General features: G+C 49.5%; 1 protein-coding gene across 1 annotated transcript; it reads left to right on the plus strand.

The window, feature by feature from the left end:
* The first annotated feature begins 274 nt into the window (after positions 1-274).
* On the plus strand, positions 275-15,824 carry LOC139341678 (TBC1 domain family member 12-like). Its single transcript, XM_070978306.1, has 13 exons — positions 275-1,997; positions 6,453-6,588; positions 8,894-9,030; positions 9,222-9,304; positions 9,455-9,572; positions 9,650-9,756; positions 9,850-9,933; positions 10,052-10,143; positions 10,230-10,301; positions 10,617-10,745; positions 10,888-10,997; positions 11,446-11,704; positions 11,789-15,824. The coding sequence occupies exons 1-13, from the start codon at positions 595-597 to the stop codon at positions 11,858-11,860; spliced, it is 2,802 nt and encodes a 933-aa protein (XP_070834407.1). The 5' UTR covers positions 275-594; the 3' UTR covers positions 11,861-15,824.
* The last annotated feature ends 572 nt before the right edge of the window (positions 15,825-16,396 follow it).

Genomic DNA, 16,396 nt, shown 5'->3' on the forward strand with positions numbered 1-16,396 from the left:
AATAATACAAATTCACTTTCAAATTAAGGAAACAGTTTGTATGAACATTTCTGATTAGAAGTAAAATAAAGAAGAAAGAATAAAGAACTTAAATGAAGTAATTTGACCATCAAAATAACGGTTGAAACAATAGTTGTTTCCGGGGTCAACGGGGTCAGGAATCCCTGATGCAGTTACACGCAGTGACCAGCGGGCGTCGCTGCAAACCCTTCAGCAAATGAAAAACACAGCGAGCGAGCTGGGGGGCATGACGTCATAGTTGGGGTATTTTCAAGATGGCGCTGGACTGTAGCCGGAATGCCGCTGCTGCAGCCAAACGCAGAGGGATTTAATTAATCTTCAGCCGGGCAGCGACGATAACTTCGAAAGACGGAGAAAATATTGTTGCATAGGCATCAGAAATGAGCACGTTACATCCGGTGGGTGTCAGGTAACGCTGAAGTATCCCTGGCTAAAATGGTAGCCCCTTCCTCCAAGAACAACAAAACCTGCTGCTGCTGCTGTTGCTGCTGCGGAGCTCGGCCGACGGTGCAGGACGACTCGTTGCAGGAATTTACGCCCGGGGCCGAGGCTCGCTTGGCGGACTGAGTGGTCATGGAAACGACGAAGGAGAACGGAGGGTCGTTTGCAGTCGACTTGAACGAGAACGAAGAAGAAGGGGGAGCAGGGGGTCTCAAATCTTACATCGCAGTCAAAGAGCGCAGCACAGCGCTGCGAGCCGGTGTCAGCGGGGGTCAGGAAGCCGGGAAGGGTCACGTCGATGTGACCGGTAACAGGAGGAATGTAAACAGAGACGCCTCCGCACCGCCGCCCACACACAACACGGAGATTATGCTGGACTTGGTCGCGGCGGAGCGGTACCTCCCCGGCCGGTTGACTGACAGATGTGTGATTTCGGGGGTTTGCGACGACCACGGCGGCCTCAACGGATTTACTGAGTCATTCGGTCAGGAGGAGCCGACAATGGTTGGGCTGGAAGGAGGAGGAGGTGGAGGGGAAGGAGGAGGGCTCGGCCTCGCTTCCTGTCCAGCTGTGCTGCTGGGTCGGGTTTCGGGCCGACAGTTGCGGCAGCATCCTGCGGGGGAGAGCGAAGGGGAAACCCCGGAGTCTGACGACGTTACCCCGGGAGAGGAGTCGACCGACGGCTGTATCAGGACTTCTCTCCCCCTTGATCGGCTGCCATGCACGGGGAAGCACCAGCGGAACTGCGCCTGCACCGCGACGGCCCTCCCCGGTCCAGATGTAAACATGCCGAACGGAGACGCTGACAGCCCGGGGTACGAGGCGGACATCGCCTACTGCCAGCAGGCGCTGCTGGGCCAGAAGCTCGGTTTGTGCGACGTGGACTGTGAGGAAGTGAAATTAGCCAACGGTGGTTTGCACATAGTGAACACCGCCAGAGCAACATGTGACTGGTCCGACGCGGACTGTTCCCCCGAAAACAACACCGATACTCATTTCGACCTGGGGCCAAGGCGAGAAAACGGGGCCGGATTTTGCGCGAGGAGCCAAAGCGCCTGCAGCGGGACATTGTCCTCTCAGTGCCCGGGGGAAGATGCGCCGGCTGCGGCAGAGCTCCCTCACCCCCTGGGCCCCTCCGACAGGGACTCCCCCACCCTGGGATCAAGTGCCAAACTCCCCTCGCCCTGCCCGTCAACCCCCTCCAACGTTAACGGCGGCAGCCCGCTCTCTGAGCCCAACATCAGGGAGGATGAGGAGGATTTCAGTGACCTTAGTTTACCCGTCAGACCTCAGACTTTGAGGACTAACCCCAACCTCGCGGTGTCCCTCAGCTGCGATGCCACCCCGCTGTCCCCCGACGAGTTTGGGGGCTTTTATTTTGGAGACGAGGGTTGCAGGGAGGACGTACGGAACATCTTGGAGGCGGGTCGGAGGCAGAGCGCTCCGGACACACTGCCAGACCTGACCGAGCACTCAGACAGCTCGGACCCCAAGCTGATGCCAAAGAGGTTCGGCATCGCTGATTTCTTCACCAGGTAAAGTGAAAACACACACACACACACACACACACACACACACACACACACACACACACACACACACACACACACACACACACACACTCTAACATTTGTAAAGACTGGTTGTTGTGCCTCCATTCATTTCAGGATCATTTAAACCAAATTGCAGAGCAGCGCCTGGGTGGTGAGCTCATAGCCCACTTATGTCATTTCACCTGTCAAGATCCCAAATAGCCCAAAACACACAGCTGATTCATTCTTATAATGATGCCAAACAAAGAAAAGCAAAAAAAAAAAAATCCCAGGCAGGCGGGACGCTCCAGACTCGATGTGTTTTGGCACATTTTGGCAGGCTCGGTGTTTGCAGTGGACGTGAACAGCTGTGTGGGTCGGCCTGCTGAAAGCTGTGGTCGGACCCAAACTCATGGAGGAGTGGAAACAGCTTGACCCGAGCTTCTGAAGCTAGCTCTGCTAACAGCTAACAGCAGCAATCCACCAGCAGATAAAATGTCCAATCAAATCTTCTTCATCCTCACCTTCAGCTCGTCACCTGATTGGTTGACTTGAGGTCCCTTTGTGCTTCCAGCTCCCAGCTCCACGAGCTGATTTTAGCTGTTTGTGGATGAGCTCTGTGTTCGGTCACTGTTCAGTCCAATGAGACAGAGACGGTGATTGGAGAGGGACTGAAGGACGATTTGTGGACTTTTGGCTGCAGCGCAGGTGCAGTTTGAACCTGTGACCTTCAGGTGCACATGTGGCCTCTGTGACATTCACACACCTGTCTGTCCGAGCAGACATGCAGAGGACGAGGTTTTGGTTTTTGGTTTTGGTTTGATCGTAGACGTGTGCAGCGGCTGTTTGATAAATGATGAAGGGTGTCGTCACTACAGGGAGGCAGAAGCAGCTGTGATTTAAACAACTTGGTTCATTAAGAAAGTGCAGAAATCTTTTGGCAAAATAATCAAGAAAATGACGCTTTTCCTAAAGACAACACGACAACAAAGACTCGCAGATTGATTCAGTGATCGCTCTGAGTTCAGGCTCATCAGAGTTTGTGTTCTGCTTGTTGGACAGGTGTTTGACGGACCGGTCAAGATGTCTCTGCTGTGTCTCGCCGATTGACTCGCTGCTGTCGCGCTCAGCTGATTGTAATGGACATAAATCCCAGTCAAGATCGTTTTATTGCCCAGTTCTTGGTGAAACTACACAGTAATTTCAAAAGAATAAAAGGAGGAAAAGATGGTTTTGTCTCCTGATCGCTCTGATAAATCCACCCTGTGAGCCTTTCTGACGGTCCTGCTCATACTTTGGTCTTCAGGTATTAATCACATTTCTTCATCCTCCAATCAGAGCCTGTTTCCATCCACAGCAGCCTGTTACACTCAGCTTCCAGCTGTTCAGACTGTACGTCGTCTGACAGACCAGGAAACAGAAACTCACTGAATCTCAGAGACACTGCAGGTTAATTCCACGTTTCTTATGGCTTTCTGTTATAATGGAGTGGTTAAAGAGGACGTTTGACGTGTCTCTGTGTCTCCTGCAGCCTCAGAGCTCAGTCTGCGGCCTATAGCTGTGTAATGGCTTGAATGTTAATGGTGGCCCAGTTGCGTACGCTGGCAGTCAGTGATCCAGCAGGGTTCAGCGAGCATTGACTCAGCGCAGCCTCTTTCCTCAGGGCTTAGCCCACATTCGCCGCTCCCTCTGCTGATTCGTGACGCCGTTCAACCGCCGCCACGATGCGGCAGAGACGCGCCGACCCTCCGCCTGTCAGGCGTGAAGGAGGTTAGATCTTCTCAGTTCCTGAAATGAAGATATTTCAGACGTGTCACGCTCACACCATCGTTTCCACGTTGGCTTTGAACATCCACGCTCACAGGTGGCCGGACAGAAATATCAGAATTACACATAAAAAAGGTGGTTTGACCTCAGGTGAACAGGAAGTGTGGATTTTTAAACTCATTATTCTGAGGTTTTATTTCCCTCAAACAAAAGATGAACCTAAAACACATAATGAATAAAATCTGAACAAAGCAAATAACTACAGAAAAGCCAAAATACACTGTTTAATTATGCAGAAGACGCAGAAACTGTGAATCAGTAAAACTGAAACTCCCTGTTGATGCCTGCAGAGTTATTCTCCTACTACTACTACTACTACTACTACTACTACTACTACTACTACTACTACTACTACTGCTGCTGCTGCAGTGTGGATGCAGAGGTACCGCGGTCATGGCGTCAGGCGTCTGGCTCGTGCTCTCTGGCGCTCAGACAGGAAGCATTTTTCAGGACTCAGAGGAGAGTCGAGCTGGTTTGTCGGCTGATGCTCAGCAAACCTCAGAAAGCTGCTTTTACAGCCGAGCGGCACTCGGTGGTTAGATGTGCAGGTGTGCGCAGGGCGGATGTACCTGGCTGAGGTGCGGTGTGCAGTTCTCGTCCTTTGAGTCAGACCTCTGATCCGCTGCTGTGTCTGCTGTCTTCAGTGATTCTGATTGGTCTGGGGTTGTGATCATTGGTGATGATTGGAGTTTCAGACACATGTTCATGAAGCAAAGCAAGAACGGGAATGTGTGAACTGACCTTTAACCTTTCGGTGTTTTTAAAAGTCTCTGTTTTAATGAGACACAGAGGACAAATGTCCACGCACGTGTGGTCGAGGCCGTAGCCTGAAGTCAAGTGATGGCGAACGACTCGAGCGCCAACATTTCATCTCCTGAAGCGTCGAGTGGAGCTGCAGCCCGACAGCATTCCTGTGAAAGACGCCAACAGGAAGTGAAAGCAGAAGCCCAGCACTTTCTGTCCTGAAACTTTCCCAGCGCTGGGGGGCATTTTTCGGTTCACTCACTGAAGCAGAGAAATCCCCTCTGACTGGCAGGTGCTGGAAAACGTGCGTTTGCTGAATGTGCGTTAGGCCTGCTTTGGGTTTGGACGCCGGCCTCGGCAGCTGGCTCGCATGTCACCGCGTCTCAGAGGAAATCCAGACAGACGGAGAGTAACGGCGAGGAGCAAACAGCCCACGGCGGCGAGGGCGGGCCGCGAGGGGGCCGGGAGCAGAGACGATCGCATCCAATCAGAAACTGCAGCTGCTTCAAGGTTCAGTTCATCCATCTGTGAGACGACGGACAGCAGAGCTCAAACGTCCTGATCCGCCATCGCATCCTGTTTCTAGAGCCGCACTGCGATCGTTATCCCCCCCCCACCCCCCCACAATTAAATCAGCTCTGATCACCTCCGTGGTTAATTATTTACACACAGACGTCCTCTCCACTCTGCTTTGGTAATTAGGTTAGATCCTATCACACACACACACACACACACACACACACACACACACACACACACACACACACACGCGCTTTGCGCTGAGCGATGCTGCGTTCAGGTGTCACCAGCTGCAGGACGAGGTGGCGTCTGGGGGGGGGCTGTGCTGCCTTCAGGGTTTGATCCTCTGGACCTTTTCATCTGTGATCTAAATGCAGCAAAAAGCCTAATTTGCCTGATCTGAGCGGTTGGTAAAAGAAGACCGAGTGGGCATGAAGTGCAGAGAGTCACTTCCTGTTTTCTATTTCTGGAGTCTTGTTTCTCTCTTCTCACTTGTTGCTGTTGAGCAACAAGACGAGAACGACGAGACCTTTCTGAAGGCTTATTGTGACGACCAGACGACCTCTTGTGAGTGCGTGATGATGTGCGTCCGTCCAGTTCCTCTCCCTCCTTCCCTCTTTCTCGTCCCGCCGGCTGTCCGTCCCTCTGAGATGGACGTGAAACTGTCGATCTGGCAGCTTTTCTCTGCAGCTGCACGGCTGCGGTCGCAGTGACGATAAGGAGTAACTCGCCGTGTTACGTCTGCGTTTCTTCTTCGTCTGTTTGAGGAACTGAGCCGTCTGGCGTGAACGATGACAGTCATGTGGAAACGAATCTCAGAACGTTTACAGAGTTACAAACACGTTATAATCAGTCTTATTCTGAAGGTCTCGTCCCTGTGAAACAGAGCAGACAGGCTTTGGATGCTAAGCTAAGCTAAACTGAAGGTGGACTCGGTCTTTCTGGTGCTTTCCATCCCACAGTTTCCACTTGAAGAAGTTTGCTCTGTTGTCTAAAGCTGAGTTGATCTAAAATGAAGCCAATGGCGTGCTTTCTTTGAGGAAGCTCCTTGAAGCTGAGAGCTGCTTCGTTTGGAGACTTCACCTCAGAAACAGCTGACTTTCGAAAGTTTGGAGGAAAGTTTCCCGTTTGTTGCCGTGTTTTTGAATTTTTGCTTTCATGCTTGCTTCCTGTGTGGACGCGGTTTCCTGCAGCGATCGTATCGTCCACAGCAGAATAACGTTTGGACAAACGGGGACAGATGTGTCTCAGTTGTCCACAGTCAGGGGACACCCGCTGCATTGCTCCCAGCTCTTTCAGTCGAGTTGTTAAAGCTGAGCAGATGAACATCAATAACGATCAAACCTCTTCTTTCTGTCTGTCCTCCAGGAGCCTGTTTTCTAGGAAACCCAAAGAGCCCAAGGCGCTGTCCCATAATGCAACAGGGTGGCGACTGTTTGGCAGGACAGCAGCCAAAGAGGGTGATCCAACTAAAGACCCCACCTCCACGTTGTCCACACAGCAGGTTGGCTCTTTAAGCACGCACACACACACACATACATCATCATCATCATCATCATCATCATCATCATCATCATCATCTTCTGTGGTGTCGTTAGCTGAAGCACTGATGTAAATGTTTGCTACAGTAAAGCAGCTCAGCTAGCCTGATGCTAGCAGCGTTAGCCTGATGCTAGCAGCATTAGCCTGATGCTAGCAGCGTTAGCATGAGGTGGCAGGACTGAAACTGTAAAAAGGATTTATTGTGTGTGTGTGTGTGGTCGCTAGGCAACCTCACACACTGCCTGCAGCTGAGACACTAATTATTACCCCCCCAACACACACACACACACACACACACACACACACACACACACACACACACACACACACACACACACACACACACACTGCAGCAGCAGCTTCTTTCTCTCTGGTTGCATTTAATTAAATGAGGTTTGATTTTCGCATCAGACAAACTCTGAACGCCATCAGGAGGCGGCTGCGTCACACTCGTCGGTTCAGGCGTCAGCTGGAGGGCACAGTCCCGTCCTCCTGAAGTGCCCTTGAGCAAGACACGAGCTCCCCGCTGTCCGTCCTCCAGCTCCAGGGTGAACCTCTGACAGCCGACAGCCGTCTGCTCACATGGTGGCAGCCTGAGTCAGATGACTCATGAGGAAAAGAGCTGGCCAGATGTGGTTTGGCTTCAGTCGACTGACACGTCAGAAGAAACAAGACTGAGGAGGAGGAGGAGGAGGAGGAGGGCTGCCTTCATTCAGACTGCTTCCTTTGAATTCAGTCTGCGCAGCAGTCGGCTCAGAGGGAAACGAGGGATTACCGCCAAAACGATAATCCCGTTCATGTGTAGTAATCCTCATTATCAGCCTCCACGATTTGACGAGTGTTTCTTGCACTTTGCTCTTTTTTTGCATCTTAGTGGTAAAACCTCTGACAGTTCCTCTCCTGAACGCAGCACACGGTGCAGCCACAGCGTGTGGACGTCCTTCTTCCCATGCTCTGTGTGCTCCTGCTCTGAGGTCAGCGTCCTCACACCTGTGGGAAACATACCTAAAGCCACTGAGTGTGAAATAACATGAACACCTTCAGGATGAGCTGGACCACCGGCCGTGAGCCGCCTCATCACCCAGCCTCAGTGTGGGACCTCTGGGACTAATGAGGTCATTCCATCAATTAAGGGAAACATTTATTTCCCATGAGCCCTGCGGCTTCCTGCCCCCCCCCCCCCCTTCACCATCTGCCGCCGTCTTAAACTCTGAATCTTTACAGTAAAGGAGGCGGAGCAGCTTCGGTGGTGCAGTTTACTGGGAAATCACTGGACTGGTCACATGATTGTCTACATGTGACTTTCACCTCAGAGAGAAACTGATGGCAGCAGCAACAGTTGAACTCTTCTTCTGCTCTGTCTCCCCCTGCTGGTGACGCTCATGCATCCGTTTATAAAAGCCGTGTTGTTGACCCACAGCTGCCCTGCTGCAGTGAATGAGCTATTTACTGTGCAGGCCACACACACACACACACACACACACACACACACACACACACACACACACACACACACACACACACACACACACACACACACACACACACACACACACACACACACACACACACACACACACACACACACACACACACAAGGACGTTTATTCAGACAGTGATTCTTTCTGCAGAGCCGACGTCCTCTCTGCTCATGAACAATAGCTCTGTTTGTGTGTGTGTGTGTGTGTGTGTGTGTGTGTGTGTGTGCCTATTGTACAGCTGTTTGCAGATCGTGGTTTGATAGAACGTCTCTGTTGTGTTTATTTGTATTTACGTCACAGCTAACAAACATTTTGTGGTCGAGGTTTGTCAGTCAGAGTAAACAAACTTTAAAACTTTAAAAACAAAAACGAGGTCACAGTAAATTCAGTGTAAGAAAACAGAAAAACTATATAAGTTTGCCCAGTTGTCACTTTCAGGTGTTTAACCTCAGTTTTTCTGATCACTTCAGAGGCTTAAAGCAGACAGTCAGTTCATTGTTCTTGCGGTCGCTCTGCTTTTGATCAGAAAATTTGAGCGTCAACAATGCAGCTAAAACCTGAACAGTTTGAATTCTGACTCAAACATTTATTGCTGCTTTTTGCCGACGTTCATGTTGATAAACGGATGAAGTTCTCGTCATTTGACGTGTGACTTTGACTGAGACTTCAGAGCTGACGATGGACGCAGACTCTGTTAACGACGGACGGTTTTTATTTATCTGTGTTAAAATGAGCTCGGAGACGAGCAGCTTTGCCTCTAACAGTCTCTGTCTTTGGTGTGGACAGGGCGAGGAGGAGGAGGAGGAGGAGGAGGACTCGGGTGTGTCCTCGGGTCCCCATGTCCCCCTGGCTGCAGTGAGGAGGAAGAACCTGGAGTTTGAGCCTCTTTCCACCACAGCTCTCATCCTGGAGGACCGGCCGGCGTGAGTACCAGTCACAGCCAATCAGATAAAGGCGCCTCCTCAGCTCCACCCTCTCGTCCAAATATGGTCACCTCTGGCTTCAGTAAACCAAGATGGCGGCTTAACGCCGAACTGGAGGCTTAAAAACAGCAGTGACGTCACGGTGGGTTGACACTGAGACATGGCTGACTGTCTGTCCCTCTGTCCCTCAGGAACCTGCCCGCCAAGTCACTGGAAGAAACCCAGAGACACAAAATGGAGTACGAGGAGATGGTGGCAGGAGCCAAGAGGAGAGGTAAGAGCGAGAGAGGTCAGCGGCAGAGCCAGCACTCTGCTGTGATTGGCTCGGCTCAGACGGATGGACGGTGGCCAGCAGGGACAAAGCTGGTCAGCAAGAGGACACAGCATCTCTAAACCTCTGTCTGTCTCCGTGTGTCTCCGTCAGAGATGAAGGAAGCTCAGAGGAAGAAGCGTCAGATGAAGGAGAGACACAGGCAGGAGGACAGCATCTCCAACGCCATGGTCATCTGGAACACCGAGATCCTGCCGCACTGGGACACCATGTACGTCCCTGCTGCTCTGTGCGTGTGTGTGTGCGCAGCATGTTTGTTTAACTCGTTGTTTGTGTGTGTGCGTGCAGGAAGGGAACGAGGCGGGTCAGGGAGCTCTGGTGGCAGGGACTTCCTCCCAGCGTCCGAGGAAGAGTGTGGAGCCTCGCCATCGGCAACGAGCTCAACATCACACCAGGTACAGGTCATGTGATCGGCGTTGATAAGCAGTGTGACAGCTGTTGGACGAGGGACACCGTCTCAGACCTGCTGTGTCTTTGTCTCTGTGCAGAGCTGTATGAGATCTTCCTGTCCAGAGCCAAAGAGAAGTGGAGGAGTTACAGTGAGACCAGCTCAGTGAACGACAGCGAGAGCGGTACGAGCGTCTGAACGCACTGCTGCTCGCATCACGTTTACGCTCGGCCAGCCGCAAAGCGCCGTGAGACAAAAGCACAAACACACTGAAGGTCTTCTGTCCTGTGTCTGTCTTTCAGAGGGGGCGTCTCTGGCCGACAGAGAGTCCAGCCTGGACCTCATCAAGCTGGACATTTCCAGAACCTTCCCCTCTCTCTTCATCTTCCAGAAGGTAACAGATCTGTGACAGACGCTGTGTTTTTCTGTCCTTGTGAGGACCCGTGGTAAACTGACACGGTCCTTGTTCACTGTCTGCAGGGGGGTCCGTACCACGACCTCCTCCACAGCGTGCTGGGGGCGTACACGTGTTACAGACCTGACATCGGCTACGTGAGTGTGCTTCTTCTTCCACCTTTGAGTCATTCGATGCCTCGTGGTCAAGAGGATGCTGAAATGGTCTCAGCATGACGCTGAGAGCTTTAATCTGTCAGAATCCACCTGTGACTTGTTTTGTTAAATCCTAAAAAAAGGTATGAAGAAAGAGCTGAGAGGCAGCTGAACGTCGTCATTCATAGACTCAGGGTTGGGTTTTAATTGGGTGCAGGTAGATTAACTCTCTCACACACACACACACACACACACACACACACACACACACAGCGCGTCTCTCACGCTGATCTGGGGTCTGTGTTCGTGCTGCTTCAGGTCCAGGGTATGTCCTTCATCGCTGCTGTGCTCATCCTCAACCTGGAGGAGGCCGAAGCCTTCATCACCTTCGCCAACCTGCTCAATAAACCCTGTCAGATGGCCTTCTTCAGAGTCGACCACGAGCTGGTACACACACACACACACACACACACACACACACACACACACACACACACACACACACACACACACACACACACACACGCGAACACACGCACACACTCGGCCTGTTGTCTCTCCTTCATCGTCTCCTCTCCCTCTCTGGCAGATGTTGAAGTACTTTGCAGCCTTTGAGGTTTTCTTCGAGGAGAATCTGCCTCGTCTCTTCAGCCACTTCCAGACCAACAGCTTGACCCCTGACCTCTATCTGATCGACTGGTGGGTTTTTACACACAGAGGACATCAGTTCATCTGTGGCTCACGTTTCTTCTTAACGCAGATCATTATGATGATTGCTGTCGGATAACTGCTGGAGGATGTGAGGTCAGTTGGCACAGGTTACCACGGTGACGTGTCTCCAAGGAGTCTAAAGGTCGTCGGTGATCTAAAGTGACCTCACGCTCTGCAAACAAAAGGTCGAGTTAAAGCTGTTTTTGCAGCATCAGTAACGTTAAGGTTGCTCTGGCTGAGCGGACAGCAGAGACCTGAGAGCACGATAACATCACTGTGATTAGCACAGACGGTAAAGTTTTAAAAATGACGGCGCATGAGCGACTGAGAAGGAACGTTACATCACGAACAGTCGATTGAACGCTTAATGTTCTATACGAATTAGTTATGCACAGCTTCATGTAAATAAAGTTGTCTCTGGTCTGTCTCTGTCCAGGATCTTCACTCTGTACAGTAAGTCCCTCCCGCTGGACGTGGCGTGTCGGGTGTGGGACGTCTTCTGCCGGGACGGGGAGGAGAGCCTGTTTCGGACGGGTCTGGGGATCCTGCGTCTGTTCGAGGACGTCCTGCTCCAGATGGACTTCATCCACATCGCTCAGTTCCTGACCCGCCTGCCGGAGGACCTGCAGTCCCACACGCTCTTCACCGCCATGGCCAACACACACATGATCAGCAGAAACCGCCGCTGGGCTCAGGTCAGAGAGAGGCGGTCACAAAGACATCGTTTAGAAATGAAAGTGAGAACGTGTTAATGATTCGTCTTCGCTGTCTCCTCTCAGGTCTTTTCTGCTTTGATGAAGGACGGAGCTAAAGAGACGGACAAAAGCACCAGCCCGGCTTTGAGAAGCTAACACTAGCTAACCATGACACTAAAACCAACTTTCTTCAAACTTTAAACTCAGCCACGAACATCACGACAGTCAGTGTTAGCTCGCCACGCTAGCGCTGAAGCTAACAGCGGAGGCTAGCCGAGAAGCTTGAAGCTGCGTAGCCTGAAGCTGAAGTCTCCCCCCAGACGTTTCGCTACGGAGCTTGAAGCGAAGGCGAGCCGACCACGAAGGCGGAAGCTGGACGAGCCGAGCCATTAGCCTGCGTCTCCGCTTGGCGAAGGAGGGACGGTTTCCTGAAATCTGTTGGTGCCAGAGCGGGAAACCAGAGCGGTCGGTCAATTTGAAATTTCAACAGCCTGTCAGTATTTCAGAGAGCTTCTACAGAGCAGAGACTTTCAGACGATAACACGTCTTATTTCCCGGCTGGCTGGGAGAGAAACTGGCCTGGTGGTAATCCTGCCTCCATGTTGGACTCAAACACCACTAACACCGAGCGTTACGCCCTGTGTAATTCTCAAAGACTCCAACTCTAATTTTAGGTGCTAATGATTTTTCTAAAGGCTTCAAAAACCCTCGTGGTTTAATTATTAATGTCGGTCCTTGTGGTTTCGACTTCACACTATTATTCATTTGCTGCGTTTTTAGCTTGAACCAGGCATCTGGATCGAAAATGAATGGGAATCTGCAGTAGCATGGCTCATGCTAACATGCTAATATCCTGGTTGTAGCTGAGAAATTAGCCTCCGGCATTAACAAGCTTTTTCATATTTTCACACGTAGGCAAAAAAAGACAAAAAAGTTCGGGGACTGGACTCGTTTCCTTTAACGTCGTCTTTCTAATAATTACTAATTAATAACGCACATCAAGCAGACTTTGTGGTTTTGATGTTTTTACAGGAAACGAGTGACTCCGTGCTCCGTTTGGCTCCAGAAGTCCTCACGTGTTCGTTCATTTGAGATGTCGCTGTTTAAGCAGACAGAAGACATCGTGTTCGTCACAGTTCGCTCAGCCGGCAGAAGCGTCGGCTTTTCGTCTCGTCTCATCGGGTCGAAACGATCCAGCGGCGGCCAATGAGGACGTGTGGGCTGTAAATAGAGAAATGTGGGGCCGTCGCAGCTTTCAGTCAGTGTTTCAGGGATCCAGATCGACCCTCAGAGCACTTTATCTCTGCAGCACTGAAGCTACGTCACCGACGCCGGCTTTAAAGGCGCAGAACACTTTCAGACTGAGCGAACGGGCATTAAAGGACCAAGACTTCACGTAGAGTAGGTAGAAACTCGTAGAATACAGCAGCAGCAGCGGCAGCTTGGCTTTTAGATTTTACAAGTTTTGGCTCGAGAATGAAGCTTTTTATTCTTTGCTGCAGAACTTTTCGCGCTCGTTTCGTTGTCTGTGGAAATGCAACAAGAAAACAACGGACTGGAAGTTTATATCGTAGCATTTTCGTACAAAATATTCGCATTTTTTACTTAATTTTATTGCGTGAACCGCAGAATATCTCCCTCTGTGACTCAAATTTCCTCCGTTATTGTAACGTTTTGTTGAGTCTGCTGCTGATCCTGATGCGCCGCCCCCCAGTGTTCAGTGGCTGAACTGCAGCTATAACTCAAACTCAAACATTTAGCTAATCATCGATTAATCGAGAATCAAACTGTCTCAGAATCAAATTCTTAAATGTGTTTTTCTGCTTTTCTCAAACACTTTTTAACATTTTCTGACATTTGTAGATTAAACAGTTAGTGGATAATGGAATTAATCATCAGCCAATCTGTTTGCCAGAAAACTTCCCAGAGCACAAAGTGATGTCTGCAGAGTTCAGTTTACACCTCAGAGGTCTGAAAACTCAGAAAATGTTCTCATTTGAGAGGCTGGAAACAGAGTTAATTAACTTTTAGATGTCAGATGAAAGAATTCGTCGATTGATGGAAAATTCAAAACAAAAATGATGTTCAACACTCGAAGAACGTCGTGTTCACAAACGTTACCTAAAGCAGCAGAGGTCACATGATCTGCCAGATTATAATCTGATAGGCGACCCGTCAGGTCATGTGACCTGTTGAAGTGCATTACATCACCTCGTGTTTGACACTCCTTTGATTTACACTCTGTTAATGTGACACTTCCATTTCATCCCTACCTCTCGATAACCACGCACACACACATGCACACGCACACACGCACACGCACACACACACACACACACACGCACACACAGCTGGTGATGCGCGCTTTGCACTCGCCCACCAGCAGCTGAGCGGGCCTTAAACATGTGGACCAAGCAGCCAATCCGTCGTGCCGTCGGAGCAGAAAACGAGCAAACCTGGAGGAAGAGTGAGGAAGAGGAGGCGTCAGAGGGGATGAAGCAGCTTTACTTTTTAAGTTCCACCCACCTTCGTTTTTAGTGAAGCTAGTAGTTGCTAAGTTATTGATGCCATTTTTATTTTGTGCTGATCAGCAGAGCCACAGAGACGTGAAACCACAGGAGGAAGAGTCAAGCCACGCCCCTCAGCCGGCCTCTTCCTCCAGGCGGCGTCTTCACTGTTACACCACACGATCCATGAATAAGAGATTGTTGTACGTCGACCAACCAGAAGCCAGAGTCCGCGTGTGCGAGCTGACGAAGCAGCTCTGTCTTTTTTTTTTTTTTTTTACGTGTTGATGTTTGTGTTTGTTCATTGAGTCGCTCAGATTTGATTCTTCCTCACACTAATACGTTAACTGAGGAAGTGCTGGGTCTTTTCAAAATAAAACGTGACCAAAGTGTTAATTAAGACTTGACAGTCAGAGACAGAGACTGGGAAGGAGCACAGTTACTGTCCCGTCACACACACACACACACACACACACACACACACACACACACACACACACACACACACACACACACACACACACACACACACACACACACACACACACACACACACACTTCTGTTTCCATGATGGGGAGTCAGATAATTAGCACTTTGTGAACATGAGCTGTTTTTTACTGCAGGTACACTAACTGACCTGAGGTCAGTGTCGCTCACTGATGACGCTGCAGAGAGAAGTTACCGTCTCGTCATCGTTCTCCAGGTTTCCATGAATCCACCTTAAATCATGACATCGTCCTTCACGCTCTATGAAAACACTTTCTGAATCCTCATTTCTGCACATCTGTGAGTTTGGGGCGATACGTGTTTAACGTGTTACGCCTGGCCACAGAAAACCTCGTAGACGTTTCACTGATCCGAAACATCTTCTCAAAAGTTTAATTTGAAAATGGCCAAAAGTTACAGAGTCACACGTGAAGCAGTGAAATCTCGAGTGACTCCCAAAAATCAGTTTGACTAAAATGTAAAAGTTGTGTTTAAACTCTTTGATCTGTTTAAAGTATTAATTATTAATGTCAACGTTCACTTTGAGTGTTTGTCTGAGAATCTGTCGGATTAAAGGTCTGAAGCGTGTTTGGTCAGATGTGTCACTGAAAGGTCAAAGTTCAGACAGATTACCTGCACACGGTGAATGAACGTTAAAAGAGAGCGAGGTGTTGTGATGTTTCTCAGTATTGATCCGCACTCTTCTGATCAGCTGCTGTCGACACACTTTCAGTATTGAGGCGTCAGACGTCGTCTGTGTGTTCACGGTCTGTTCGGGCAGGAGATCCGTGGAGTCAGTGTAATTACCCAGAATCCTCAGCGGTGGGTGTCGCGCTCCCTCCTGTCACTCCAGATTCTTGATGAGCTGTTCAGAGAGAAGAAGAGGTTAATGTGACATTTCCTCCTCGTATTTAAGTTCAGCTTCGCTTCAGTCGGATTTTATACTTTCATGTAAATTCATTTAACTTCTTCTTTGTTTTCTGTGTTTTATTATTTCTGGTCAAACTTCAGTGTACAGTTTTTTTCATAATGCCTTACAGGTGATGTAAATAAACTGTAAAAATGTTCTTTCTTTTCATATAATGGCCACTAGTTAAATGTGTAAATAAATATCTCAGCAAACTGAGTTCTGTTTGTCCTGAAAGCTTCAGCCTGAGGTCCGCAAACGTCACATGAGCGTGAGAAATGTTCGTCTTCACGGACTGAAAATGTGGTCAGACCTGCAGAGCAACAAAACACTGTCTCATTCACACCTGAAACGACTGTCGCAGCACAGTTTTTACAAAGTGCTTCACATTCAGACAGAGGAATTTAAATACACGTGACTGTAAAACTTAAATAAAATCAGATTATAATGCAGAATGCAAAGAGTTCTGAGTCCAGGTGTCACAAGAAAAACCCTCATTTTTACTTCAAACTTTGGTATATAAGTATTATCAACAACATGCAGTCAAGTATGAGAAGTTAAAGTTCTCAGTGTAATATCGCATTACTGGATCAGTGTCATCGAAACATTAATACGCAGGTCGTACTTACATGTCGTCTGTCAGAACTGTTGGGTTTAATCTGCCTCTTTTTGTCTGTGAAATCTTTATTTAAAACAACTGCAGCTACAGCAAAAAGCACAAATATTTGAAGCTAAAAAGTAGAATAAAATGACATCAGGTATGAATCACTGTGTTTAGATAAAGCAAACTG

This window comes from Chaetodon trifascialis, chromosome 13, assembly GCF_039877785.1.
Source record: "Chaetodon trifascialis isolate fChaTrf1 chromosome 13, fChaTrf1.hap1, whole genome shotgun sequence".
NCBI lineage: Eukaryota > Metazoa > Chordata > Actinopteri > Chaetodontiformes > Chaetodontidae > Chaetodon > Chaetodon trifascialis.